This window comes from Hippocampus zosterae, chromosome 1, assembly GCF_025434085.1.
Source record: "Hippocampus zosterae strain Florida chromosome 1, ASM2543408v3, whole genome shotgun sequence".
Taxonomy (NCBI): domain Eukaryota; kingdom Metazoa; phylum Chordata; class Actinopteri; order Syngnathiformes; family Syngnathidae; genus Hippocampus; species Hippocampus zosterae.
Genome location: NC_067451.1, coordinates 1,974,160 through 1,999,513, shown reverse-complemented (window position 1 = coordinate 1,999,513; position 25,354 = coordinate 1,974,160). Strand labels below are relative to the sequence as shown.

The window sequence follows — 25,354 nt, the reverse complement described above, 5'->3', positions numbered from 1 at the left end:
TCCACTTTGCTGGCAGCTCACTAAAGGTTTCATCTGTTGGGCTTAACCTTTTTTCCTTGCACGCAAATGCAAGTGTAGGTTGAGAAGTTAGTTGTTTTTTAGTGGCTGGCTCTTCTTGACGAATGTCAGATGGAGAGATGGAATCCTTTAATGCAGTTTATTCAAAAGCAGAAAGAAAAAAACGTCTCCACCTCCGAACCGATGAACGAGAACACAACCCCCTTCTCAGGCACGACAACACTTCCTGCTTCTCTTTAGCCAATCAGACGCAAGCAACATAAGAATATTTTAACAATTATTAAACAGAATATAATTTAGATAACTATAACATAAAATAATAGAATGCTCAAATATAAAATGAAAATATTTGATAATTTAAGTAACGCGTTTATCGTGGCTGTGTGTCAAGAATACCCCTCCGCATTGACCAAATGGCTTAATTGAACGACATTATTGGCTCTGTGCTTAGCAACCAGCGACTTGTCTTGTCGCCACTTTTAGGGGAAGCCTCCTAGTCGTAATCTAGATAGTCAAACCATCACTAAGAAAAGGAGCACGCTAACGGCTGGTGTTTTTAAATCAAATGCAGGGGAAGGTTAGTTGTGTCGCTGCCTTGACGTGTTAATCGATGTGGTTGCGAGAGCTGGCGATGCTAACGTTAGCTTAGCGAGTGCTAACGCAATCAAGTCAGTCTAGCCCGGACAGTGTTCCGCTTTGTCTTATGTCGCACTAAGTTACATTTTCAGTTGCTTTGAGGGAACTTTTGATTGAGAACGACAGCATTATTTTGACATTTGTAACAGTGTCATCCCGGATAGTGAATAGAATGCTACACTGGTTTTAACTTTAACCGATTGTGTTTTTTTTTCATTACCTTTCAGTCTTTTTTGAACTGAGCCTAGCTCGATGTTGTGATTTGGAGTCAAATATATATTTTTGACATTGCATGCAGCAATCCAATTATGTAAATTGTTTTTTTTGTAATCACTAGTCATGGACAGGACTCACAGTGCATTACGTTACTTGTGAGACTATTTTAACTATGACGGTTAAAATAAACTATCACGAACTTTAATCAGCAAATATATTTTTTTAAACAACCAATCAAAGCAAGTCTGACAGGAATGCTTGGCTAAACAAACGTGCTCACTGATTTATGTATTTATTTATTTTTATGTCCACAGTGGTCATGGAGCACATGTGTCAACCTCCGTCCTCGTGGTCTGCTGTCCTGTGTGTTCTAGATGTTCCCCTCCTCCAACACACTTAATTCAAATGATCAGCATTAGGCTTCTGCGGCGCTTAATGATGATTCGATCACTTAAATGAATTGAAATGGATTTCCATGGGACAGGAGAAGTGAACCAATCTCTTTTTTCGTCAATGGATGCTACAGCTTCTTGTTGACTTTGAAACTTAGCTTGTAGCCGACGTGTGCACATTTTGAGCATGACGTCTCTGATCCACTGGTTAAAGGACACTTTGATTCTCTCTTTCATCTCAAACTGCTTCAAACAACAAAGCGTGTGACGGAAAAGTGGTTAGGACTGCACGACTGTCCGTGTTTTATGTTATGTGTTGTGTTTATTATTTTACTTTGTTAACTGTTTTGTTAAGCGCTTTGTTACAGCTGCCGCTGTTGTGAAAGCGCTATATAAATCAGCATGTATTGTATTGTATTGTATTAAATCAGGTGTGTTGGGGGCCGAAAACATCTAAAACATGCAGGAGAGTGGACCTTGAGGACAGTTTGGAGTCTTTCTTATCACAATACTTGCTACCTATTTGTCTTTTTTATTTTATTTTTATTTTGGGGCTCTCCCACAGATGTTAGCAGAGAAGTCGAACAAGGAACAGGTCTTGGCTCGGCTCAAGAAGGACGTCCGCTCTTTGCTCATGTCATCCAAAGACGGCTTGGACACCAACCAGCTGACGCGCGACTATGGCAACATGCTGGGATATCCCATGCCGCTGCAATTCCTGGGCTTCAGCAATGTTATGGACATGGCCGCGGCAATGCCGGACGTGCTGTCAGTGACGCGTGGTGTCAATGGCTGTCCGGTCTTGAAAGGTAGTTGACAGTTGATCGTGTGATATCAATGAAGTCTGTGGTTCTGTATGAGTGCCCATCTGTGCCTTCACAGCTGTGAGTGACAAGTCCACCGTGCATATTGAGCAGTTGGTGGCTAATCAGCGGAGGCCAAAGAAAAAGAGCACTGGCGATTTCCACCAATATCAACCAGCACCCATCCTTCCACGTCGAACATTTTTTCTCTCACTCGAGACTTTCAGAGCGCAGCTGCAAATCCTCCTCTGTCAGGTAATCTGGATCTTGATGGTGTGGTGTATTATGCTTTTTTGTTTTCATTCTGGATGTTCCATAGCACTTTTTTCAGACTGATATGATAAGAGTACACACCCCAATACCGATACCAGGTAACCGATACCGCTACAACCTTTTGTACTTTTTGTGCTTGTTGTTGTTGTTGTTGTTAACACAATGACAGATAATTTTGAAGGAAGACACGTATTCCAGTTTTTTAAATTGGCCACAAGTAGTTGCCAGGGTATCGGTGAACTGTAGCAAGGATACCTTGAAATAAGACGGGTATCAAAATATTTGTAATGTCAAATTTTTTTTCTGATCAAAGATAGTTTAGTCACAGTTGATGAAATGTACATCATATCGTCGCAGAGCTGCAGTACTGTGCCATTAAAACGGCGATTGTTGCAGGGACCCCTCAAGTTGTGTGACTTGAATTCCTGCTACGTGCGGTGCTTTGGCCACAAGCTGATCCCCAACAACTTTGGTTTCAACACCCTCAGAGAGATGTTAGAGGCTGTGGCAGATCTGATCTTCATCCAGCCCACCAACATGGGCTTCATCGTCACCCTGAGAAACAATGTGCTGTCTATGCATCCCGCTGGGTTGTTCTATTCAACCAATGGCGTCAAAAAGATGTCTCCGAGAACTTCACAGAGGTGCAGAATTCCGCCGCAAGGAAAACCATCAGGTGTGTTCCGTTATTGGGAATGCTGGACTGTTTTACAATTTCTCAATTGAACTCCTCTCGCTGTATTGAAAACCACCTCAATTTTCACCAAGAGCCACCAAACTGTCTACCCACGGCGGCGCGGAAAAAGGACCAAGACGTGGAAGCAGATGTCGATCAGAAACTGCTGCTGGAGGTCCGTTCTTAAAAAGAAAACACATTGTAGAAGGATTCTTTTTATTTGCTTGTCTTTATTTGGGTCAAGGATTGTGTCCCTTGTTGCTTGGCAGTGGCCTTCAGGCAAGGCTGTGCATCTGATTGAGAATAGCCACTTACCCGTACAACCACTAGAGGGCGACAAAGACCCTACCGTTGTTGTGGATTTGGACAGCCCTGGGCAAGGTAAGGCAGGGGGGGTCCCCAATCTTTTTTGCCCCACGGACCGGTTTATGTCAGACGATATTTTCACAGACCGGCATTTAAAGTGTGGTGGATAAATACGACAAAAGAATATGGTAAGAGCTGCATGAACACTGTGGTGTTTTCGAGAGATGATAATAAACACGAGGAGCGTCTAATCTGATCGCTATGGTAATGTTTAATGCCTTCAAAATATGATACAACGCAAATTCAAAGTGAAGGAAAATGTCAACTCACCACAATGCTGAATCAGTGCGAGCCCCGAGCTTGATTTTCTGCAACCGGGCGGTCCCATCTCTCGGTAATGGGAGACAATGACACCTGAAATGTGTGCTTTATGTCGAGTTGTTTTAAAAAATTCAACATATTTAATGTTACAAATCAATGTCATATTTATATGATAAAAGAAGTTTCACATTCTTGCAGTTCATGTTTCTGCTGCGATCGCATCAAAACAGCTCAAACACTAGCATTGTCGGCATCCGTTTGTGGCACTTATGTGCACATAATGTCACGCTAGCTGTCTGTATATTGTACAGTCACTTCACGGAACAATTGTTTCTCCTTGATAAGTTATGTGGGGGGTTGTAGAATTTGTGATGTTGCCTTACCAATATTTATTATTTTTTTATGGCCACTAAATGGTATCAGTACACTCTTAACCAATATTGTTATCAAGCTCAATTCGTATTACGATAGGCAATGTCAAAAGTACGCTGTTGGATGAGACACCTGACATGTCCTCCTTTAGTCGATTCAAGCCAAGTGGGTAGTATTGGCCACTGCGTTACGAACGCACACAAGAAGAACTTATCACCTCAGGAAGGAAAAATCATGACGGAAGACGATCACCGTTCGACGGAGGCCCAAGGCGATGGGACCAGTGAGGAGGTGGGGTAAATAACGTCTTTTGTGCTACCAGGCTATTACGTGGCGAGTGATAACTCAAGACATTTCCGTTTCCACGTCAGAGCGCTGAGGAAAGCCCACCCACGAAGGTTTGTAGCGAATTTGCCCTGGACGTCCTACTTAACGAGCGTCTCAAGCGGCCAACGCAACGGCCCGCTCGCGAGATCACGGCTGTCCAGGTGGAGCATGTCGAGTCTCCGGGACATTTCTACATCAGCTTCTTCGAGAGCGACGAGTCAAGCGCGTTGCTGGACATGATGTTCGAGATGCGGTGAGCAGCTGTTCGACTTTTGTACGTTTTGTGTGAGGATGGTGAAGAGCATCAATTTCTACTTTCTCAAAATTTTGAAATGGACATATTTTACATATTTAGCTTCCCTCCTCCACATTTAAATGAATTGCTCAGCATTTCAGTTGATCTTAAGAATTTCAGCAGAAATTTCCTTCCCTATATCGCCGTCCTCATCCAGGCGATTTTACACCTGTCCAGAGGTGTCCGAGAGCTACCAACTCCCGCGGAGATTTGTCCGACGAGGCCAAGCCTGTTGCGTGGCAGCGGCGGGACTTTGGTTCTACCGAGTGGTGATACAGCGAGTCGTCAGCGCCTCTCAAGTGGAGGTGTACTTTGTGGATTACGGCAACACCACCACGCTGCCCTCTGCCAACCTGAAGTTCCTCAAGTATGCTTGCACTGACACAGAAAAGAATTTGGGGGGGGTCATTTAGCCCGGGGGTCGGCAACACGCGGCTCCAGAGCCGCATGCGGCTCTTTTGCGACATCTAGTGGCTTCCTGGAGCTTTATAATAATGTTTCAAAATGGAAAAAGATTTTGATATTAGGCTAATATAGTTCAAATAGATATACTTTCCTGTAGATACATGTTGCAGCTCCAAAAAAGGAGAGGAAAAAGGAGGAGTGTTCATTCATTCATTCATCTTCCGAGCCGCTTGATCCTCACAAGGGTCACGGAGGGTGCTGGAGCCTATCCCAGCTGTCTCCGGGCAGTGGGGGGGGGACACCCTGAATCGGTTGCCAGCCAATCGCAGGGCACACAGAAACGAACAACCATTCGCACTCACACTCACACCTAGGGACAATTTAGAGTGTTCAATCAGCCTGCCATGCATATTTTTGGAATGTGGGAGGAAACCGGAGCACCCGGAGAAAACCCACGCAGGCCCGGGGAGAACATGCAAACTCCACACAGGGAGGCCGGAGCTGGAATCGAACCCGGTACCTCTGCACTGTGAAGCCGACGTGCTAACCACTGGACCACCGGGTCGCCCACAGCTGTAGTGTTGGTTTTTTAAAACATACACTTTATTGATGCTTTTAACAATCGACAAACACAGACACGTCTGCAACTCTGCATCCGAGTCCGTGCCTTCTCTTCTCGTTCAACTGCAGAGGCGTTCAAAGACAGCCTGCAAAAAACGGAAATTCATGATCACTTCACTGATACTAAGAAAATAAAAAATAATGCATCAAATAAAAATAAATTAAGCGCGGGAATCACAAAATAAATTCTATCGGGGCGTTTGTGAACACACAACAAAGGAATAAATAACAATTCTGAAACAGTCCAGTTTCCTACATACCTACAGCATGTGTTTCCTTCATTGTAAGTTTTTACAATACTGTAAGCATTGTAAGCTTTTATTTTTTTGCGGTTCCAGACATATTTGTTTTGGGGGTTATTTTTTGTCCTATATGGTTCTTTCAACATTTTGGGTTGCCGACCCCTGACCTAGCCCATTAGAAGTCCAAAAATACATTTTTATTTTTTTTTTTGGTTTTGTTTTTCATAGGACGTGTTTCTCCATTCTCCCGGCGCAGGCTGTCCCCTCATCATTGGCTGGAATTAAACCAAGGACTGTAAGCATTATAGCGTCCCTCCATCCATTTGCCAAAGTTAATCCTCATTTGAGTCATGCATGTGCTGATACTGGTCGCCAGCCAATTACAGGTCACGTTGTGCATAGACATACAGCAGCACGTTTTCGGAATAATTTTCAATTAAAACTCGGCATAATGTGTACTTTGGCTCTCAGACTTGCAGTTTCTGTTATAGGGTGCGTGGACTCCAGAGGCCACCGCTTCCTTCCAGAGCCTTTGCTCTAATCACGTCCTCGTGGGTGCCCTCAAGTGTTACATCGGAGACGTGCTGCAGCTCTACCTTTGCGACACGCACACTAGCGACGACGTCTACATCCACGCCGTCCTGCTAAACCAGGGCCACGCCGTGGCCTGCTGGCCCTCGGACAGTGTTGGGGTCAGTCGCCAATATTCCCGTTGGGATTTCTTCATTTCATCTGTTGGCTAATTGTCGCATATCTCACTCAGCCGTGTGTGAAGTACAGTCCAGTCACTTTGTACCTGGGTGATGGCAAAATCGACCTGCATGAAGTAGAGGAGATGACATTGGATGAACTTAAAGGCGCCACCATCACAGAGAAGGTTACCATTCAAATTACCAATGTCTTTATGTACCAGGAGTCTGAAAGGGTTTTTTGGTGTCGTTTTTTTTTTTTGTTTGTTTGTTTGTAAAGCAGGTTGAATTGAACGAGATGCCAGGCTTGGAGCTGATCATGGAGGAGCGGGTCAGGTCTCACTTGCGTTGCCTGCGTAATTTAGTAAAATGTACCGAATTTTCCGCACTAAAAGACGCACTGGATTATGAGGCGCACCTTCAATAAATGGCTATTTTGTAAAAATTTTTCATACATTAGACGCCTCGCATTAAAAGGCGCAATCTACAATGCGTCCACTAAATGGTGCTACGCTCCTTCCATTCAACTCGAGAGGCGTCTGTTAAACTTGAGGCGTTCATGACCGCCTCTGAAAATGTAAATTAACTATTACTGCACTTAAATGAAACTACGAAATTTGAAAATAATGCATCAAGACAGAAAATCACAAAATAAATTCTATATCCCCCCCCCGCCCCTACAGAATTTATTTTGTGATTTCCTCGCTTGATTTTCTTCGTGGTTTCATTGAAGTAAGAATTAATTTACGTTTTTCCAAGGCGGCCATGAACGCCTCAGACGTACCTGTATTTGTTGAGACCGTTTTAAAAAAAATTAACACCACAGCTCTCCTTTTTTCAGAGCTGCAACACAAACAAATTTAATAAAGCAGCGACACAGTTCACTGAACCAACAGCAAGTTATAACATTGGAAGCATGTCTCCAGGAAGGAGCCATCTTGGAGTCGACGTATTACCGTAATGACCATCCAAAAGATGCACCGGATTTTAAGGCGGTGAGCTTTTAAGAAAATGGAAGAATTTGCGGGGCGCCCTATAGTGCAGAAAATACGGTAATTGGCTACCCTGCCAGTGGAGAACATGCGCATCAATTTGAGCCGAAAACTAAAATCTGTTTTTCTTCTTACTTAAACACACATGGTTATTTTATAATCATTTTAACGCAGCGTTTTCCTGTGGTGTCCAGGTATTCGGGTTGCTCTGCTCTTCAGGTGAAGGTTTGACAGCTGGTTTCCTGCAGCCAGATAATTGAGCCGCTTCCTATTCGTTTGTTGAGCTATTTTGGTTCTTAACAACACTGCTGTAAAAAGGGTTGCTTTATTTGTTTTTACATATTTTTAAATTTAAGGCATTGTTTTCTTTGGAATGTTCGTATTGTGATATTAAAAGAAGATCATGTATACGTTCCCTGTCAGCATTTTTGTTTGTGAAGATGAAACTGTATATGTATGGTTTGATCACCATAATAGAATACCAAAAGACCCTATTTGCAATTCTTCATTTTTATGTAAATAAGCCTCACATGGTGAAAGAAAATGTCATGTCATAGCTTCCTGTAAATATAAATGTCATGACAAATGACCAGTGATCAAACTTCCCAAACAAGGAATACAAATTCGCGCGGTACGTTCACGCTCCCGGGATGTAGTGCGTTCAATATTCAGCCTTTTGCTTCATGACCATTTGTGATTTAAAAATCGTGTAAAATGAAACACGCGAAATTGAGTAATTGTCAGTTTGAAACTGCCCCAGCATTCGAAAACGAGCACATTTAATGTATCCCGAAGTTATGTGTGACGGTCCGTGTGTGGAGTGGTTATCTGAAGTCGGAAGTTTTGAGCAGCACGTGAACGCCTCGCGGTCGGTCGGCGGGGAGGGCGACGTAAAGAAAGGGCGAAAGCAACATGGACCTGCAATAAAAGCAAGCCCGCATTTTTTGGCGTCCATCCGACAAAAGGGAGCAATCACATTCCCATCGTTATAACTGAGCGCTGATTTTTATTTGCGAATAGCTGTGCCCTGCTTTCACCGCCGGCCGGCCGGTACTGCAATTCAGTTAGCCTCGTTAGCACGGAAGTCATTGTCGTCCTCGGCGCTACCACGCTCGCTCGCACCACGGCGGCGACAATCAGGCGCGCGGACACAAAAAAAAGGAGCGTTCACGGGGGCGGTGACGGAGCACACGACGCGGCCGAGGCGAGATGGGGGTGAGTGGAACGAGATGGCGCCACTGATGCTGCTGCTGCCCTTGCTTGTGATGGCTTGAGAGTGGAGAGAGGGAGAGGTGAACTTGATGAGAGGGGGGGTAAGAGGAAGAATGGTTCATGGTGGTAGCCTACTTAGCCTGCGAGCTAACACTTAGCGCTGGCATGTTCGCAATGTTTACCACCGTGCCCGCTAGACGCCTTAGCTGCTTCCAAATGTCATTAATGCAAGTAAGATTGCCTGCACCACTGCTGTACTCGGCGGCGGCGATTTACATCCTCCACTTGCACTCTGGCGTTAAACCCATCCACGTGTTCCCACAGATTCCGAGCTTAAAGCTCTGAGTCAAAGTGTATTACCCCCCCCCCCCCCACCCACCCCCAGTTCATCTGGAGAACTGGTACTTTTGTTTGCATCCACAAACAATTACAGGACAGTCTGAAATGTTTAATGTAAAAAATATATCTATATGGTTGATGATGATTGATCTCTGTTTTTTGACATTAAGAATTGTTTCTGCTTAATTCATATTGCACAAACACCCTATTGATCAGAATACATTGTTTAGACTAGTGGAGCCGCATAGAACATCTTGTTATGAAAATATTTGACGTGACTTCCCCTTTAAACTGAATTTCCCTTGTGGATAAATAAACGATCTCTTATAAACACCTGACCCATGTTGCTTGTGAGTGAGCTCAGTTGCACTCAGATCTCTCTCTCTCTCTCTCCTGGACCATCATCAAGATCATGTACAATCATGTTGTTTTGATGTTCCTTGCCCAGAGAAAATCCAGCCGAGCGAAGGAGAAGAAAGCGCGGCGTCTGGAGGAAAGGGCGGCCATGGACGCCGTCTGCGCTAAGGTGGACGCTGCCAATAAGGTGAGTTGATTGGGAAGTGGGGCCAAGTGTAGGAGGGCTTTGTCAACATCGCTTTGATGCCATAAATAATTGGTATGACTGCCATCCCCATCACATTGAAAGAAAATACTGTACTATGTTTCTTAAGATGGAATGCAGGGAAAGCCAATACAATAAAAACAGCGGGGGACTCAAAATTGAACCCTGTGGAGTGCCAGAGTCTGGGATTGAGTGGGACACAGAGACCAAGACGAACAAAAAAATCTGCCTGCCAAATTGGCCTGTCCTCCAAGACAAATTTCTCCTATGGGAGACCAAATAAAAAGTCAAATCAAATCTAATGTGTGGGAAATGTTTTCCATTCAGTCAGGCGAGCTTTAGTGAGCTCCTGCGTAACACTTGTGCCATCATTTCCCAGCTCGATGACCCACTCGATTCCTTCCCAGCCTTCAAGAAATACGACAGGAACGGGTATGTATTTGTGTACCACGCCATCCCTACTCTTTCATGTCGTACTGAAAATGTGCATCCTCCCATCTAGACTGAACTTGCAGATCGAATGCAAGCGAGTGACGGCCCTCAACCCGTTGTCGGTGGAGTGGGCTTTCGAACTCACGCGAGCCAACATGCAGACACTGTAAGCATCAGATTTAGACGTTTTTGTTCATAAAGCCGTGGTAAAACTGTTCTCCCGTGCCGCCAGCTATGAGCAGAGCGAGTGGGGCTGGAAGGAACGCGAGAAAAGGGAGGAGATGAACGACGAGAGGGCGTGGTACCTGTTGGCCCGCGACGTAGACTCCGCCCCCGTGGCCTTCTCCCACTTCCGATTCGACGTGGAGTGCGGGGAGGAGGTGCTATATTGGTAGGGCATCGTTTGTTGTTCTGGTAGTTGTGACGTGAGGATGTGCCGGATGTTATTAACTTGTAAACATGCCGCAGCTACGAGGTGCAGCTGGAGAGCAAAGTGCGGAGGAAAGGGCTCGGCAAATTCCTCATTCAGATTTTACAGCTTATCGCTAACAGGTAAATGGGGGTGGGGGGGAGCATTGATTCTGCTTATATTTGACGGGTGAAATGCAAAGTAGAAAACAATTTTGAGAATACCTTGAGTAACTTGACTTCGGATGCACAGCTCGAGATTTTTCAGTCCAGATTTTGGTTTAAGTTTGGATGAAGGTTTTATACAATAAAGATCCACTTGGATCAAAAACATTCTGATTTTCAGTGGCTGGTGATTTTTTTTAAAGCGCCATGAAGCCACAAAAGAAATAACACAAATGTGATATAAATATGCGTGGCATTGAGGAAGACAGGCATTTTTCATCTGCGTAAGATATTTTAAGATCAAACAATCAGAGGCCTAAATGTAGCTGAACCAATCAGACGGCGTAAAATTCTGAGGTCGCTCCTAGTAATAGTGATTCTAAAATCTGATTGGTTTAAAAAAAAAGACAATGCAGCGCTATTTGTGTGTGCGCGTGTATGGCGCCCACACAAAGGATTATGAGGCATTGAGCAAATATTTGCACGGCAACACATTGAAGCTGAAATCTGATTGGACAGAACGGAATCATGAGTTTCAATTCATTTCATTTCTGATTTTTGTAAGGCAGAGAAAACAAATGAGTTTTGTTGTTGTTGTTATTGTTGATTGAATGTTTTGTTGTCCTGTTTGTTCTCGGCAGTACGCAGATGAAGAAAGTGATGCTGACAGTTTTTAAACACAACCACGGGGCGTACCAGTTCTTCAGAGACGCTCTCCAGTGAGTACTGCGCCGTTCCAACGAGAACGTGGCCACGCTCGTTTTGAATCCGCTGCGCTTCCCCGCCAGGTTCGAGATGGACGAGACCTCGCCGAGCATGTCCGGTTGCTGCGGCGACGACTGCTCCTATGAGATTCTGAGCCGGCGGACCAAACACGGCGAAGCCTCGGTTGGTCACAGCCACGGCGGCGGCCACTGCGGTGGATGCTGCCACTGATCGTTTGGCCTCGAAAAGGCAGCGAGGGGCAAAGTGTATGCGAAAGCTCGACCTGCCGCCTTTTTTTTCATTACGGGCCACGGGTGGCGGTGTTTTTGGTTCCACGTCTCGATGTTACGGAGTGACGTTTGAGTTTTTCTGCTGTAAAAGCGGCATGCTGTGTGCGCTTCTGTTTGTTTCATCCTTTCCCGTCAGCTCCTTCCTATCCACGACGACAAGTGACTCGGCTCTCATTGTCATTGTATCGAAGGTTAGAAGCCGCGGTCGCCGTCTCTTTCCAGGTGAGCCCCCGTGAAAAACATGTTATCTCAAAGTGAATTCTGCCTCATTGCGGCCCCACTGTAAATGCACATCCCGCCTTTTTGTTTTGTTTCGCACGTGCTCCATGCCGGTTTAACAGATGGAGCGAGCCTTCTTTCGATGAGTGTAAATCTGAAGTATGACAAGTGTGCCACGGTTATGCTGCTTTTGGAACAGCAGCTCTATAGTAAATCTTCATTAGGCTAACGAAGCAGTTTCTTAGATGTTCGCCATTGGGAACATGCGTCATGAGTGGACTCATTGCCAACATGCCTTTTCACCCCCGCCCCCCCTAAATCCCAGGCTTTCATTTCTATGAGCGAGAAGTAGTTATTATGTTTACAAAGCCTACAGGGTACATGCATTTGGAGTGATCGTGTCATTCCGTTTTAATAACAATCTGCTTTTAAGTTCATGTCAATAGTCGTAGTTGTAATCAAAAAAACTGGACATGCTCCTCTCATGCCTTGAAAATATAAGTAGTGTTTGTAAAATTTGACCACTGTTTGGTCCCTTGGCAGGTGAGCTGTCTAAAAAACAATGTCACCAATTTTATGTACGACTCCTTTTTAGTTTTGGGAAAATTGTTACAACTCTATCCATGTGTATATAACATACATGTGCTCTTACGGATCCCATGTTGAAGCGAAACACTTTTTGAAACATGAAACCTTCACATGAACTGACTTGATTAGACCTGTATGAGACTGATGCTTACTGTGCAGTCGTTCACAATAATGAAAGGGAACACAGTCATTCTGCCTTGTCAGTGTTTTCTTTGTATGCTACACATCCAATAAAGTCGTTTCTCTTTTCGTAAGACGTTTTTTCTGATTTATCTATCTACTTAAAGATGTGCTTAAACGATGGAAAATATCTACTTAACGCGTATGCGCGCTGTTTCCTTGGGACTTGTTAAAGTGTGGCACCCAACCCGGAAGTGGTTGGAAAAGTCAACGCTGAATGAATGGATCCTCTTACGAAGGGTCTTTCGACAAAAATGACGTGAGGTGCTTAATAAATTGTAAAAAAATATCCGCCAGGATTGTCTTGCGGTAGGTGCATGCGTATGTGTGATCATATTTTGTGTGCAAACGTTCTACCATGCGAGCGTTAGCGAAGATGCAGTTCGTTTCGATTATGTCTCATTTGTTTCTTTCACAGTATGCATTTCATTTGCTCGTTTTTACAGGGATTTTGTTTGCTCTCTTCCAGAGGTTCATCCAGATTAATTGGATTAGTTGTTCATATTTACACCCGTTTAAATCGGCAATGGTGCAAACGAGAAAAGAAACCCATTTACTTAATATTATAGTACAGTACTGTAATCCATTCCAGCCGCAAATCCCCATCCCCCCCATAAAAAACCACAATGTTTGAGGGAAAAAAGAGTATTAAAAATAAAGTACAATGGAACTGTGCTGTTTCGAAACAGAAAAGGGAACGTCGAGAAATAAAATGCCCTTTAAAAGCATAATTACTGTGAATTGGGACAAGCCAAAATGCCACAACAATTGTGTGCCGGGCAAGGGCGTGGCTTTCTTGTGACGTCACGATAACCAGCTCCAAGTACACAGGTGACCGGTAGTTATATTGTATTATTATTATTATAATACTCCATATTGTGTCGTTCAGGGTACGATGGCCACCAGGATGAATGTTACAGGGGCAGTAAAGAAAAAAAACTTGGAAGTACTTACTGTACTGCATTATAATTGTATAAAATCTGTGAAATAATAAATACGTGACTTGTTCTTTTACTATATCTTCTATTATCAGTTGGTGGAACACAATTTTTTTTTTCAATGTGTTGCCCTATTTCAATAATTAATGTGACAGTGCCTGTTTTCAGTTAAACTCACGCCTCTGACTCTCCTCTTTTTCTCATGGAGAGGTAAGCATTTTTATAGCTGGAGAAACATTTGATTTCATTTACAAGTTTAAGTATTTTAATACACTGCTGTGCCATTTCACTTGTGTAGGAGGCGCTGTAACAATATAATTGACGAGGAGGACATTGTTTTCTGCTATTTTCGTCAGGCTTTGTGTTTAAGACCATTAAACGCAACCAACACAATAAATCCTGCTGTGTGTCATCAATATTCTTAAACACAACGCAGTTGGACACCACCGGTTACATTATTATTTTTGTTTGAAGACACCTTATTGTTTCTTTCAGGGTACGATGGCAACCAGGATGAGGCTGAAGCTGAAAACGGTGTTTGTGCTCTACTTCCTGGTCTCTTTTCTTGGCTTGATCTATGCACTGATGCAACTTGGTGAGCAGACTTTAAACTTGCTGGTCTATTTGTTACGGAACACATACTAAATTGATTTGATCATAAAAGCAAATCATCTATTAATGTCTTGTTTTCTCCCCAGGGCAACGGTGTGATTGCATGGAGCACGATATGCCCAAGGACCGAACCATATCTCGATTGCGGGGGGAGCTGCACCGTCTTCAGGAGCAAACGAGGAGGTCGGAGGCCACCAAGCAGCCCCGAAAAGAGTCCTCGCTGCCCACCATCTTTGTCATCACACCGACATACGCCAGGTAACCTCGCCTTGCTCCCTTCCGTTGGTTCGAGTCAACCAACAGTTTTGATTCTTGTGGTTTGTTCCAAGGCTGGTTCAAAAGGCTGAGCTGACACGCTTGTCCCAGACCTTCCTCCACGTGCCTCAGCTCCACTGGATCGTCGTGGAGGACTCCCAGCACAAGACGCAGCTGGTGGGACAACTCTTGGCCAAATCCGGGTTGTCCTACACGCACCTCCACGTGGCCACGGCCAAGGAGCGCAAGTTGCAGGAGGTGGAAAATGTTCCTAAATACAACATGAGTTCATATTTGGATGAAAGGCACACAGGATCGTCAGCTTTTGTTTGGCCATGTGCTCAAAACAACATCTGCGTCCTTTCCTTCCCCGCCCAGGGGGATCCCAACTGGCTCAAGCCTCGCGGTGTGGAGCAGAGGAACGAGGCCCTGCGCTGGCTGCGGGAGGACAGAAGGGCTCAGACGGACGCACGTGGCCAGCAGGGGGTTGTCTACTTTGCTGATGACGATAACACGTACAGTCTGCAGGTTTTTGAAGAGGTATGAGCACTGACACGGACCCTGTTGTTTCCCTCAATTGGAGTACTTGCTTAGTTTTTCCAAGAGACGAAGCAATTTGTTCTTGCCTCGCACTGTTGGGCTGTTGATGTTGTCGTCGTCTCAGATGAGGAGCACCCAGCAAGTTTCCGTGTGGCCCGTTGGACTTGTCGGAGGCATGAAGTACGAGAAGCCTGTCGTGGAAGGAGGAAAGGTTTGTTTCCGCCGCAATAAAAATTGTGTATGTAGAAAAATAAAAGCGGCGGCCCGGTAGTCCAGTGGTTAGCGCGTCGGCTTCACAGTGCAGAGGTACCGGGTTCGATTCCAGCTCCGGCCTCCCTGTGTGGAGTTTGCATGTTCTCCCCGGGCCTGCGTGGGTTTTCTCCGGGTGCTCCGGTTTCCTCCCGCATTCCAAAAATATACATGGCAGGCTGATTGAACACTCTAAATTGTCCGTAGGTGTGAGTGTGAGTGCGAATGGTTGTTCGTCTCTGTGTGCCCTGCGATTGGCTGGCAACCGATTCAGGGTGTCCCCCGCCTACTGCCCGGAGACGGCTGGGATAGGCTCCAGCACCCCCCGCGACCCTAGTGAGGATCAAGCGGTTCGGAAGATGAATGAAAAATAAAAGCCAAACACAAATAAAAAATGAAAACAGTCGGAAGGAGCATGGAGAAGATTGACTGCGTTGAATGCTCCTGACGTCACTCATTCGTAAGGCTGAATGGGCGGTTGACATTTTGTCCCCAAAGCTTTCATCAGGCTTGCAAGTAAACCTTTTTTAATTGTATTTTTTTTCCCTTGCTGATTCCAAATCTGCTTTTTTTTCTCGAGCAAATCAAGTTTTCATAGTATGAATTATATAACCGGTCATAGTAATATATTTTGCAGTATTTATGAATTAAGTGAGGGGCGGCCCGGTAGTCGAGTGGTTAGCACGTCGACTTCACGGTGCAGAGGTTCAATTCCAGCTGCGGCCTCCCTGCGTGGAGTTTGCATGTTCTCCCCCGGGCCTGTGTGGGTTTTCTATGGGTACTCCGGTTTCCTCCCACATTCCAAAAACATGTATGGCAGGCCGATTGAACACTCTAAATTGTACCTAGGTGTGAGTGTAGGCGAATGGTTGTTCGTCTCTGTGTGCCCTGCGATTGGCTGGCAACCAGTTCAGGGTGTCCCCCGCCTACTGCCCGAAGACAGCTGGGATAGGCTCCAGCACCCCCCGTGACCCGGTTCGGAAAATGAATGAATAAATGAAGTCTTAAGGCTCAGCAGCAGGTGGATTCTTTTCTGAAATGCCATAACTATAAATTGATATGGATGATAAAATCCATATTGCGTAAGATTTTATAGGTCAAACTTCAAAATGAAAAAAATCTTTTTTTTTTTTTTTTAAACCCTGATGTCCTCTGGAAAAAACGGAAAGACATTTTTTTAAAACGGTGTCAAAAATACATTTCGGGACACATAACGCCCTCCCTGATTAAAATTAGCTCTTGACCACTGTTGTAAAAATGATAAATAATAATGATGATGATTCGAATCAAATCAATCGCTCTTTGTTTGGCGGCGATGGTTGATTACAAACTCTTCTCTGACAAAGAATGCCTGATTCGACATCATGCCGCGATTCTGTTTCAGGTGGTGCGCTTTCACGTTGGCTGGCGTCCGAGCCGTCCCTTCCCGATGGACATGGCCGGCTTCGCCGTATCCCTCAAGCTGCTTCTGTCCAACCCGGACGCTCGCTTTGACGGCAACGCACCAATGGGCTTCCTGGAGAGCAGTCTCCTGCAGGGCCTCGTCACCCTGGACCAACTGGAGCCCAGAGCGGACAACTGTACCAAAGTAAAAACCTTTTTGGTTGGATGAGCTCGCGAATGTGAGCCAGGCCGCAACCTTTTCATGCTTTCGCAGGTGCTGGTGTGGCACACACGCACGGAGAAGCCTAAGATGAAGCGTGAAGATGCTCTGCAGGCTCAGGGTTTGGGATCCGATGCGGCCGTGGAGGTCTGACAAGACTCGCGTGCGCACACACACACACACAATGGTGGATCTCCAATTAAAAAGTCATGCATGTCTTTGTTTTTTTTGCATGATCACCACACCAGAAGTCAAACCATTTTTTTCACTCAACTAAAATCCAGTGGAATCCACTAATAACAATACAAACTCATATAAAGGTCCAGTAAGAAACATGAAGACTCCCCTTGAGCGTTAGTTCGAGAACAGTGCGAGAATCACAACTGATGGGGATGAGTGATGGCTGTGTGTATACAATGTTATTTATTTATTGCTGTAATATTTGCTCCCTACATGCTCTCTCGTGTCACTGACAAATAAAATAGGTCAAATAGTGTTTGTGTCACCTTTTCTTGCTTAAAGATCTCTGTTATATGCACTCGGGCAATTGTTTACTTCATGTTGTGCCTGCGTGGGTTTTCTCCGGGTATTCCGGTTTCCTCCCCACATTCCAAAAACATGCGTGGCAGGCTGATTGAACACTCTAAATTGTCCCGAGGTGTGAGTGTGAGTGCGAATGGGTGTTCGTTTCTGCGTGCCCAACGATTGCCTGCCAACTATTTCGGGACGGACCCCGACGCCTACTGCCCGAAGTCACCTGGGAAAGGCCCCCAGTACGCCTCCCACACTCCCGAGGATGAATATTTACTTACTGTAAATGTCAAAAGGTAAAAAGTGATTCACTTTTATTTTTTGCTTTGTTAACAGTTCACATTTTAAGTTTGTGGAAAGCGTCGTGATTCTTTGAGCTGCGCCTTCCGTCTGCTTGAGAGTCGTCATGGCAACCTGCTTTCCGTATCACTTCAGTGGGGTTTTGTCTGGGTGCGTGTACTGGAGCTGTAAGCATGTTTTGTGTGTGTGTGTTTGGGGCGTGTCACCAAATCTGAGCTCCCGAGTTATTCATTCACCCACCCACACACTCGTATTCATTTGGATATTCTTCTCTAAATATAAACGTGATTATTTGTATCTAGGGGCGGCCCGGTAGTCCAGTGGTTAGCACGTCGGCTTCACAGTGCAGAGGTACCGGGTTCGATTCCAGCTCCGGCCTCCCTGTGTGGAGTTTGCATGTTCTCCCCGGGCCTGCGTGGGTTTTCTCCGGGTGCTCCGGTTTCCTCCCACATTCCAAAAACATCCCTGGCAGGGCTGATTGAACACACTAAAATTGTCCCTAGGTGTGTGGGGGAGTTTGCATGGTTGTTCGTCTCTGTGTGCCCTGCGATTGGCTGGCAACTGATTCAGGGTGTCCCCCGCCTACTGCCCGAAGACGGCTGGGATGGGCTCCAGCACCCCCCGCGACCCTAGTGAGGATCAAGCGGTTAGGAAGATGAATGAATGAATTATTTGTATCTAATGCATGACGTCAACATTCACTCATTGTCATCTTGTGTGCTGAATGTTTTTTTTTTGGGAGGTGGGGGTGTTGTATTTCTCTTCAGGTGGAGTGAGTTGCCCAATATTTGTCACTAACATGAAGTAAGAGGAAGTGCCTTTTCAATAGTGTGTCAGCTTGGAACCATACCGCTTCAATTTCAGCCTTACATGGAAGTTCAGGACTTCATCGTTGACATTGGAAACGTGTGTTGTCATTTGTTCGACTGCTTGAGTTTCTTCTTTGTCCTACCTTGAAACGATCCCAACTCCACATGTCAAACAAGTGGAGATAGTGCTGGAGATTGTGTAACTAATTGATCTCTCTCTCTCTCTCTCTCTCTCTCTCTCTCTCTTTCCACTTCCCGCCCCTTCGTCCCCCCCCCCAGTCATAACACAAGACAATCACACGGCGATCACAGCTGGGAGGATGACTATCGGCAAGGACTCCAGGAAAAGTTCCGTGCGGGCTTCCATCCGAGCCCCCAAATTCCTGGACAAATCCGGCGGCTTCTACGACCGCCTGGATGAGCTGGAAAGCGCACCCCTGAAGGACATTTTGGCGATGGACGGAGGGAGCGACGTGGACGACGGCCAGACGCTCCTGTGGGCGGCGCCCAGCGGCAGGTGGAAGAGAAAAAGCTCCAGGAGGATGCGGAAGCAGGCCGCTTCTCAGGAGGCGTCCGCTCTGGGCTCGGCGAGCCCCCGCGTAGCCGAAGCGCACACGCACTTTGCTTCCCGGCACGATTCTGACGAGCGAGTGCTGATCCGAGACGAGAAGAGAATGAAGCGGGAGCAAGAGCAGGTCATGAAAGTGGTGAAGCGGGATGCCGTGAAAACATATCGCAAGGTGAGACACGAACATCCGAGACAAGAACTTGCAATTAATCAGGCCACCATTTAAAAGCATCAGTTTGAATGTCAATAAATGACGACATGGAAGAAATGTTCCCTTTTTTTTGTTTGTTTGTTCATTTCATTTGATAAATAATAAAATCATGTTGATTATCATGTTTTTAATCATCAGATTAATAAGAAGTTCATGTGTATCAAATTTGCCAGCAGAAGGTTCCCCACAAATAAACATTTCCCTCGGTGGAGGTGATGAATACATTCCATCCTTGCATGAATGCCCCCTCGGTTAAACGTTAAGCCCTGAAAGGTTACGTAAGCCATTTTGTGGAGGAAAGTTTACAAGGCTGGACTCTGAATCCAGCGGCTGCCATATGGAGCGGGGTGGAGGTCCATCGAGTCTTATCTTGACGTCATGTTTAGTGACGGGCAAATCATTAAGAACCTTCACCTGTCCACAACAAATGTCAAGTCTTCCGTCTTTTTCCTCCTTAGGCTGTGGACCGAGCTTTTCGTCGAGGTTGGGAAGCGTTTGTGGCCAACATCTTCAGCATCACACTCACGCCCGTCCATTCGTCCCAAAATAAGCATCAAGCATAATGTGGCGCTGGCCGAGTTTCAGTAGAAGCTCAGCCATCATGAACACCCAAATATTTGCCATTGTATCATAATTATTTATTCCAGGTCATCATTTGTCACGCCTGGTTCACTATTGGGAGCTTTTCTCAGGTTTAACACGATGAAAACACAAACGTGTCGATGTGTGACTGCCAAATATGAAGCAATGACTGATCAGTGGACCCATTTTGTCTTTTATTTGGAAAGTCAAGTCAAGTCAAGAGTATTTCTCGAGCACTTTCAAACAGCCATCGCTGCATACAAAGTGCTGTACATGGAGCAATTTAACATGGACAATAAACAGTAAGACAAATCGGTAATTAAGGCGGTAGAAAGCACCAAACAGTAAAACCAAGAACACAACTAAGTCATGCTGAGTCGAATGCCAAAGAATACAAGTGAGTTTTGAGGAGGGTTTTGAAGATGGGCAGCGAGGAGGCTTGCCATCAAGTCACGAAGCTGAAGGGAATCATCCGCAGGCTGAGTGTAGATGTACACAAATGTGCCCAAAGTATTTAATTATTTTGTGACATACAAACAAACAAAAACTGTTTATTAATTTTTGTATTGTCATATATTTATGCAGTGTTCAGTTGGTTTTAACACTTGAAAATGCACAATAAATTGTAACTGCTGGCGGAAAACCAGAAAATGAAAAATTACAATGAACATTTCATATTATTGACGATCATAATTATTGGTACAGTTTTATGAGATTACGTTAGGGTCATCCGGAAATTGGAGGACATTTTGGCTTCAAAACTCTTGAAAAATAAACCTGCATTTGCTGGACTGCATGTTTTAGTAATTTGTATGTCGATTATTTAAAATTTGATGAGTGGGACGGAAAATTTCCTCCAATTCTGCAATGACCCAGAAAGGAAAACAAGAAAATCCTATATACAAAAATTTGATAGCTTGTGAAGTACGTTCGTCCCTGAAGTCTTCCAAAAAGACTTGGAATGAAGATGGTTATCATTTGAAGGAGATTAAAATGTGTGTATGCTTTTTTAAAAAATTATTGCATGACCACTTTTACATGACACGGGTTTTCATTCATTCCGATCCGATCCTGGGCAGTCGGCCCGGCCCCCTCGATGCCCCTGTGATGTATCCTCCTATTCGGTAGATGGCAGTAACTTGATTAACGGGGTACGTCCAAACGCCACAAAAGAAATCCAAGTTAAAAGAAAGAAAAAGGAATCCCTCTCCTGTTAATTCGTTTGACGTGATGACACAATCGTGACACTTATATGTAATGATATATGTCAAATATACTTGGGTGATTGCTCTTGCAAAAAAATTTCATGAAAAAAAGCTCTCCGGTAAACCGTTTCTCCGTAAAGTTGCAAGGAATAGGCGGAGTCACGGGACGAGTATATAAAATGGACGCAGCCATTTTTTCGTCCACTTTCCTGCCTTCTCTACATTGAGGTAATGTCTGAAATTCTCATCATGTTTTACCCCCCAACCCAAATTATTTTTGAATCCGTTCTAGTCACAATTTCGACCGACAACTGTGCGTTCTCGTCATCATTTAAATATGGAAACGTTAGTTATTTGGATTTTTAAGCTTTTCCCCTGCGCGTTTCACTTTTTGATCTCGCTTTTGGCTTCCTTTCCATCGTCTCTCGATGATGAGACTTTTCACAGACCTGTTCTGAATGACTGTGAATGTACTTTTTCTATTCTGAAGTGAGACATTTTTTTGGAAAGAAAGGCGGCTTCGGTGTCGCCTGCCCGCGTGTAGTCACGTGGCTATGGCTAATGCTAAAGCTAGCACCTCGTGCTTCTTGTATGTCTTGCAGATGCAGCCTGTTCGCGAAGCTACGTTATTAAGCTCAGGTATTGCCCTTCAACCTTTTTAATGACTCTTGTGTATAACTAAAATGATGAAAAAGGAAGGCCCATCACTGAATTATTGTTCACTGACTAATGTGCCTTTTTTTTTCAGGTGGAGCTCGTTCAAGAACCTACTGGTATGAGCCCCTTTTGATGTTATTTTGCATTTGCATTGTCATGCTGCGGGGATGTGAACTTTGAACTCTCTCACTGACTCAACCACGATGAAAATGTATCCAAATCTGAGTTGCATGGAGCAGTAAACATAAAAATGTACCAATTGCAACCAGACGTTAATGTGAGTGACCTATTTTATTCCCTCTCCTTTAGGATGGTCTTCTGATCTTCAGGTATTTCTAGTTTCTTTTCCAAAAAATGATCATGGCTGCTGTGATGAATTCTAGAACTCTCTCTGACTGAACTAGTCTTTGAAGAGAACCATTTTAAGTGTTATTCTGAGCAGCACCCATAGGCTAGTTCAATGTTTCATGTTAGGTTTTAATATTCTTTTCTGTTTGTAGATGGGGGGAAAACAAACCTCTGGACTTTCTGGATCAGCTGTTGGCTAACTCATCACAAGGTGGGGGGCTTAAACAAAATTCTGTACACCTTCTGGGTTGAAATGATGATTTCAAATGACAAGCATATGGCTGAAACCATTGATGTCAACATGGGTTCTGATTCGTTTGGACACCAAAATGACAACATCAATGTAATGGTTGCACTTGAAATTTGACTTTTTTTTTTTTTTGGTGGTAGCTACAAGGTGACTGAGGCACGATGGCACATCGTCAAACATAAGTAAGCACTTGAATTTGTCTCTATAGGTGCAATGATGATGACACTTAGCTCACTTTGACTTACTGTGAAAGGACACGAACATCTGAGCACCTAATATTTAATTGTAGAAAATTGACAGTAAACTAAAGTCTTTGTGCTTCAACAGGCTCGAGGTGAGTGGGTGCGTTAAAAAAAAAGGCCCACCGGCGCTCTGCAGCTGAAAATGATGAGACACTACTGGAATCTCGTTCGTCTGAATACTGATGAGAATCACAAACCTGACGCCAGCCATGCTTGAATAGTTGCAGTGAATGGAAAGTGTTCCCCAAAGCTCATGACTTGTTTCCTCCCCTCAACCAGATGTATCCGCATTTGGACCCCATCTGCCAGGTGAGCATTAAAATCACGCAACAGCAATATGTGCTCCATGCGTTTCTTTGGTGATGACACCCGCACGCGTCTTACGCCATGCGTCGATGCCAGACCTGCAAAGGTGAACCCACTGGTGTTACCATGGCAACAAGGGGACACCTTGTTGGGGTTTCCAACAGTCTGAAAAAGAAGTTTGCTGTAGCATGGTGGCCACATGTAAAGAAGCTAGCTAACAATTTCCTTTAACTTTTCAGATGGGAGGCGGCCATTTCGTGGAGGTGAGTCGAATGTTTTTATTTTTTTGAGGTTTTTGTGTGGAAAGTGATGACTTCCTGTTACCGCCCCAGTCTGAAGATTCGTGACTGATTGGTACAACTCCTGAGCCACATTGAATTAATGTCAACTCCTATAAATGGTGATCAAATTGAAATTTATTTTATTCTGCTCACAGGTTGGCGTGTCTGTTTCGGCTACCAGGATGCTGTTTTGCGCTGTCCGCGGCAGCCATGTTGGTATGATGCGCATATTTTAATTTGCCAACAGAAGTGATGAGCTCATGATACCGCCCCAGTCTGAACTTTCATGACTGATTGGTTGACTCTGATCTTGAAGCAAACATTGTAAAGCATGTTGTGTGTCTCTTGGGCACTGACTGCATTTTTATTTTGGTTCTTTCCATTTCCAGACTGGATCGGCATCTTGGAAAATTTGGAAATGCCCCTGCACACTGAAAGTGATTCATCGTATTGACCCATCTTTGAAATAAAGAAAAATAAAATTACTCTTGGGCTTTTTTTCTTCAACCTTTTTTTAGCAAATTTGGCATAAACACAGTATTTTGATAATACTTGAGGGACAATGAATTAATAATCAAAAATGCATTTTTAGCCATTGCAGGAGCTGGCCATTTTGCCCTTTTTGTCAACTGAAAATGACCAAAACCCCAGTGAGCAATGATGGGTTGTGAGCTGAACACTTAAGCACGCTTCAGTTGAAGGGGCCGCCATTTTGCTACTTGATAACATTAAGAATGCACAGATGTTTGTGCCATGACAAAACAGGGAAAACATCAATGTCCTCTGTCGAAGAACATCAGGTTAGTCTGCATTGAAGAGCCGTGCGGCAATATCATCCAACAGCCAGTCCATCCCTGCCAGAAGATTCTGGCCTGTCACTGCACTGCATCCCATAATGCACCAGTGGTGGTTTTTGATGTCATCCAGGGCTAACGTCTGCAAAATAAAACCATCTTGTGCATAAATAGACCTACAGATCTATAGTAGATGTATCAGAAATAAAAATCCAGTGTAAGGGCTTTGAATAGAGAAGCTGATCAACAAGATGGGGAAAAGTGAGAGGGGGTAAGATTCTTTCTGTATTGGAAGTCCTGATAAAACCCACACATCCATACTGTGACGGAGCTGCAGAAAAAAAAATGGCTTACCGCTTGTATCGCTTCTTCTGACATTGCACCAGGTACATCTTGTTTGTTTGCAAACACCAACAATGTTGCACCTAGTAACCGCTAAAAGGCAGAACAAAATATATATATGTATATACTGTTTATATATAAATAAACACAATTTATCTGAGGACACAATATTGGCGGTACCTCCTCCAGCAGCAGCTTGTGGAGCTCCTGCCTGCAGTCTTCCATGCGTTGTCGGTCTGCGCTGTCCACCACCCACACGAGACCATCCGTGCGTTCAAAGTAGTTCCTCCAGTAGGAGCGCAGAGATTTCTGTCCCCCCACGTCCCAAATGTTCAACTTGTACCTACGACAATAAACAGACGTTTACTTTAATTGTGTTATTTTTAAAGTGCTCCATAAACGAGTTCATTGGGCGTGATGATGTCACGTTGGGTGAGTGAAAACACATACGCCACACACGCCTTAATTATGTCAACTACTGCGGATTAGCTCAATCATGATTTCTCATCAACAGAATATTTACTCTCTGTGTTCCAACGTGATGATCCTGAAGCCCAGCGTTGGTGGGATGGTGCTGATGTCCTCGCCATTCAGCCTCTTCACGACGGTCGTCTTCCCCGCATTGTCGAGACCTCTGCACGAGCCAGATCAGGAAAAAACACACACGTATACAAATGGCCAAGTTGCTAATGCTAATTCAGCACTAAACGGAAATGTTTATTCAATCCCCTTCTCGTGTGTCTACACGAGAAGACGTGCTCAGAATGGTTGATTTTCTGAGCATTTTCTGATGGTATTCTACACGACTTGAAACAGGATACAGTATTAGTAGTCGCATCTCGCGCTCTTTCTGCTTCATCTTCTTCAGAATTGTCAGCAAACCCATCGCCAAACTGTCCTGCGGATCGATTAAGTATTTAGGTCAAGCAAACAAAGAAAAAAATGATTTTCTCTTTGGTCTTATGTTTCAATCAGCTCGCGTGTGTACACGGAAGTGGTAGGCATGAGCGCAGCCTCTACGCGACATCCTATTGGTCAAACCAGTAC

The 25,354-nt window shown here is 44.6% G+C and overlaps 5 protein-coding genes, 1 long non-coding RNA gene and 4 other non-coding genes across 12 annotated transcripts; 9 read left to right on the top strand and 1 right to left on the bottom strand.

Moving 5' to 3' along the window:
• Positions 1-424: 424 nt before the first annotated feature.
• LOC127602460 (tudor domain-containing protein 5-like) lies at positions 425-8,078 on the top strand. Its single transcript, XM_052068593.1, has 13 exons — positions 425-595; positions 1,828-2,071; positions 2,145-2,320; positions 2,735-3,014; positions 3,107-3,189; positions 3,284-3,395; positions 4,165-4,304; positions 4,385-4,593; positions 4,793-5,002; positions 6,132-6,198; positions 6,395-6,595; positions 6,667-6,780; positions 7,779-8,078. The coding sequence occupies exons 1-13, from the start codon at positions 584-586 to the stop codon at positions 7,842-7,844; spliced, it is 1,914 nt and encodes a 637-aa protein (XP_051924553.1). The 5' UTR covers positions 425-583; the 3' UTR covers positions 7,845-8,078.
• Positions 8,079-8,431: 353 nt separating this feature from the next.
• On the top strand, positions 8,432-12,758 carry naa40 (N-alpha-acetyltransferase 40, NatD catalytic subunit). Its single transcript, XM_052068410.1, has 8 exons — positions 8,432-8,799; positions 9,584-9,679; positions 10,077-10,129; positions 10,200-10,295; positions 10,362-10,520; positions 10,598-10,681; positions 11,344-11,421; positions 11,491-12,758. Exons 1-8 carry the CDS (start codon positions 8,794-8,796, stop codon positions 11,636-11,638), a joined length of 720 nt encoding a protein of 239 aa, XP_051924370.1. The 5' UTR covers positions 8,432-8,793; the 3' UTR covers positions 11,639-12,758.
• A 75-nt stretch (positions 12,759-12,833) lies between these two features.
• b3gat3 (beta-1,3-glucuronyltransferase 3 (glucuronosyltransferase I)) lies at positions 12,834-17,374 on the top strand. Its single transcript, XM_052068287.1, has 8 exons — positions 12,834-12,993; positions 14,118-14,217; positions 14,321-14,492; positions 14,564-14,747; positions 14,868-15,029; positions 15,154-15,240; positions 16,663-16,866; positions 16,936-17,374. The coding sequence occupies exons 2-8, from the start codon at positions 14,124-14,126 to the stop codon at positions 17,032-17,034; spliced, it is 1,002 nt and encodes a 333-aa protein (XP_051924247.1). The 5' UTR covers positions 12,834-12,993; positions 14,118-14,123; the 3' UTR covers positions 17,035-17,374.
• Positions 17,375-18,439: 1,065 nt separating this feature from the next.
• On the top strand, positions 18,440-20,320 carry sb:cb1058 (uncharacterized protein LOC394209 homolog). The gene is made up of 3 exons (XM_052068458.1): positions 18,440-18,618; positions 18,801-19,261; positions 19,759-20,320. Exons 2-3 carry the CDS (start codon positions 18,842-18,844, stop codon positions 19,861-19,863), a joined length of 525 nt encoding a protein of 174 aa, XP_051924418.1. The 5' UTR covers positions 18,440-18,618; positions 18,801-18,841; the 3' UTR covers positions 19,864-20,320.
• A 746-nt stretch (positions 20,321-21,066) lies between these two features.
• LOC127602468 (uncharacterized) lies at positions 21,067-23,654 on the top strand. 3 transcript variants are annotated; one of them, XR_007962807.1, is made up of 7 exons: positions 21,067-21,315; positions 21,690-21,726; positions 21,836-21,860; positions 22,054-22,303; positions 22,483-23,153; positions 23,327-23,387; positions 23,561-23,654. It is a non-coding gene; the product is annotated as an uncharacterized LOC127602468 (long non-coding RNA). The 3 variants fall into 3 exon arrangements; XR_007962805.1 differs by lacking the exon at positions 21,067-21,315 and having other exon boundaries at positions 21,349-21,726; positions 22,483-22,893; positions 23,130-23,153; XR_007962804.1 differs by lacking the exon at positions 21,067-21,315 and having other exon boundaries at positions 21,350-21,726.
• On the top strand, positions 22,551-22,615 carry LOC127587605 (small nucleolar RNA SNORD29). The gene has a single exon (XR_007958796.1). It is a non-coding gene; the product is annotated as a small nucleolar RNA SNORD29 (small nucleolar RNA).
• Positions 22,825-25,328, bottom strand: arl2 (ADP-ribosylation factor-like 2). Its single transcript, XM_052068417.1, has 5 exons — positions 25,129-25,328; positions 24,831-24,941; positions 24,488-24,650; positions 24,320-24,400; positions 22,825-24,107 (listed from the first exon to the last, which is right to left on the bottom strand). The coding sequence occupies exons 1-5, from the start codon at positions 25,191-25,193 to the stop codon at positions 23,973-23,975; spliced, it is 555 nt and encodes a 184-aa protein (XP_051924377.1). The 5' UTR covers positions 25,194-25,328; the 3' UTR covers positions 22,825-23,972.
• LOC127587608 (small nucleolar RNA SNORD22) lies at positions 22,939-23,065 on the top strand. Its single transcript, XR_007958799.1, has one exon. It is a non-coding gene; the product is annotated as a small nucleolar RNA SNORD22 (small nucleolar RNA).
• On the top strand, positions 23,190-23,263 carry LOC127587607 (small nucleolar RNA SNORD31). Its single transcript, XR_007958798.1, has one exon. It is a non-coding gene; the product is annotated as a small nucleolar RNA SNORD31 (small nucleolar RNA).
• On the top strand, positions 23,414-23,485 carry LOC127587606 (small nucleolar RNA SNORD31). The gene has a single exon (XR_007958797.1). It is a non-coding gene; the product is annotated as a small nucleolar RNA SNORD31 (small nucleolar RNA).
• Positions 25,329-25,354: the final 26 nt, after the last annotated feature.

Bases quoted from the DNA above. Each gene is read 5' to 3' on its own strand.
- arl2 (XM_052068417.1), bottom strand. From the start codon at position 25,193: ATGGGTTTGCTGACAATTCTGAAGAAGATGAAGCAGAAAGAGCGCGAG. The intron at 24,651-24,830 runs GTAAATATTCTG...TTATTGTCGTAG, and splicing joins ATCACGTTGGAACACAGAGA to GTACAAGTTGAACATTTGGG. The intron at 24,108-24,319 runs GTAAGCCATTTT...TTTATTTTGCAG, and splicing joins CAGAAGAAGCGATACAAGCG to ACGTTAGCCCTGGATGACAT.
- sb:cb1058 (XM_052068458.1), top strand. From the start codon at position 18,842: ATGACTATCGGCAAGGACTCCAGGAAAAGTTCCGTGCGGGCTTCCATC. The intron at 19,262-19,758 runs GTGAGACACGAA...TTTCCTCCTTAG, and splicing joins CCGTGAAAACATATCGCAAG to GCTGTGGACCGAGCTTTTCG.
- LOC127602460 (XM_052068593.1), top strand. The intron at 2,072-2,144 runs GTAGTTGACAGT...GTGCCTTCACAG, and splicing joins TGGCTGTCCGGTCTTGAAAG to CTGTGAGTGACAAGTCCACC. The intron at 4,594-4,792 runs GTGAGCAGCTGT...GTCCTCATCCAG, and splicing joins GACATGATGTTCGAGATGCG to GCGATTTTACACCTGTCCAG.
- b3gat3 (XM_052068287.1), top strand. From the start codon at position 14,124: ATGGCAACCAGGATGAGGCTGAAGCTGAAAACGGTGTTTGTGCTCTAC. The intron at 14,748-14,867 runs GTGGAAAATGTT...TTCCCCGCCCAG, and splicing joins AGGAGCGCAAGTTGCAGGAG to GGGGATCCCAACTGGCTCAA. The intron at 16,867-16,935 runs GTAAAAACCTTT...ATGCTTTCGCAG, and splicing joins GAGCGGACAACTGTACCAAA to GTGCTGGTGTGGCACACACG.
- naa40 (XM_052068410.1), top strand. The intron at 10,682-11,343 runs GTAAATGGGGGT...TGTTCTCGGCAG, and splicing joins TTACAGCTTATCGCTAACAG to TACGCAGATGAAGAAAGTGA. The intron at 11,422-11,490 runs GTGAGTACTGCG...CTTCCCCGCCAG, and splicing joins TTCTTCAGAGACGCTCTCCA to GTTCGAGATGGACGAGACCT.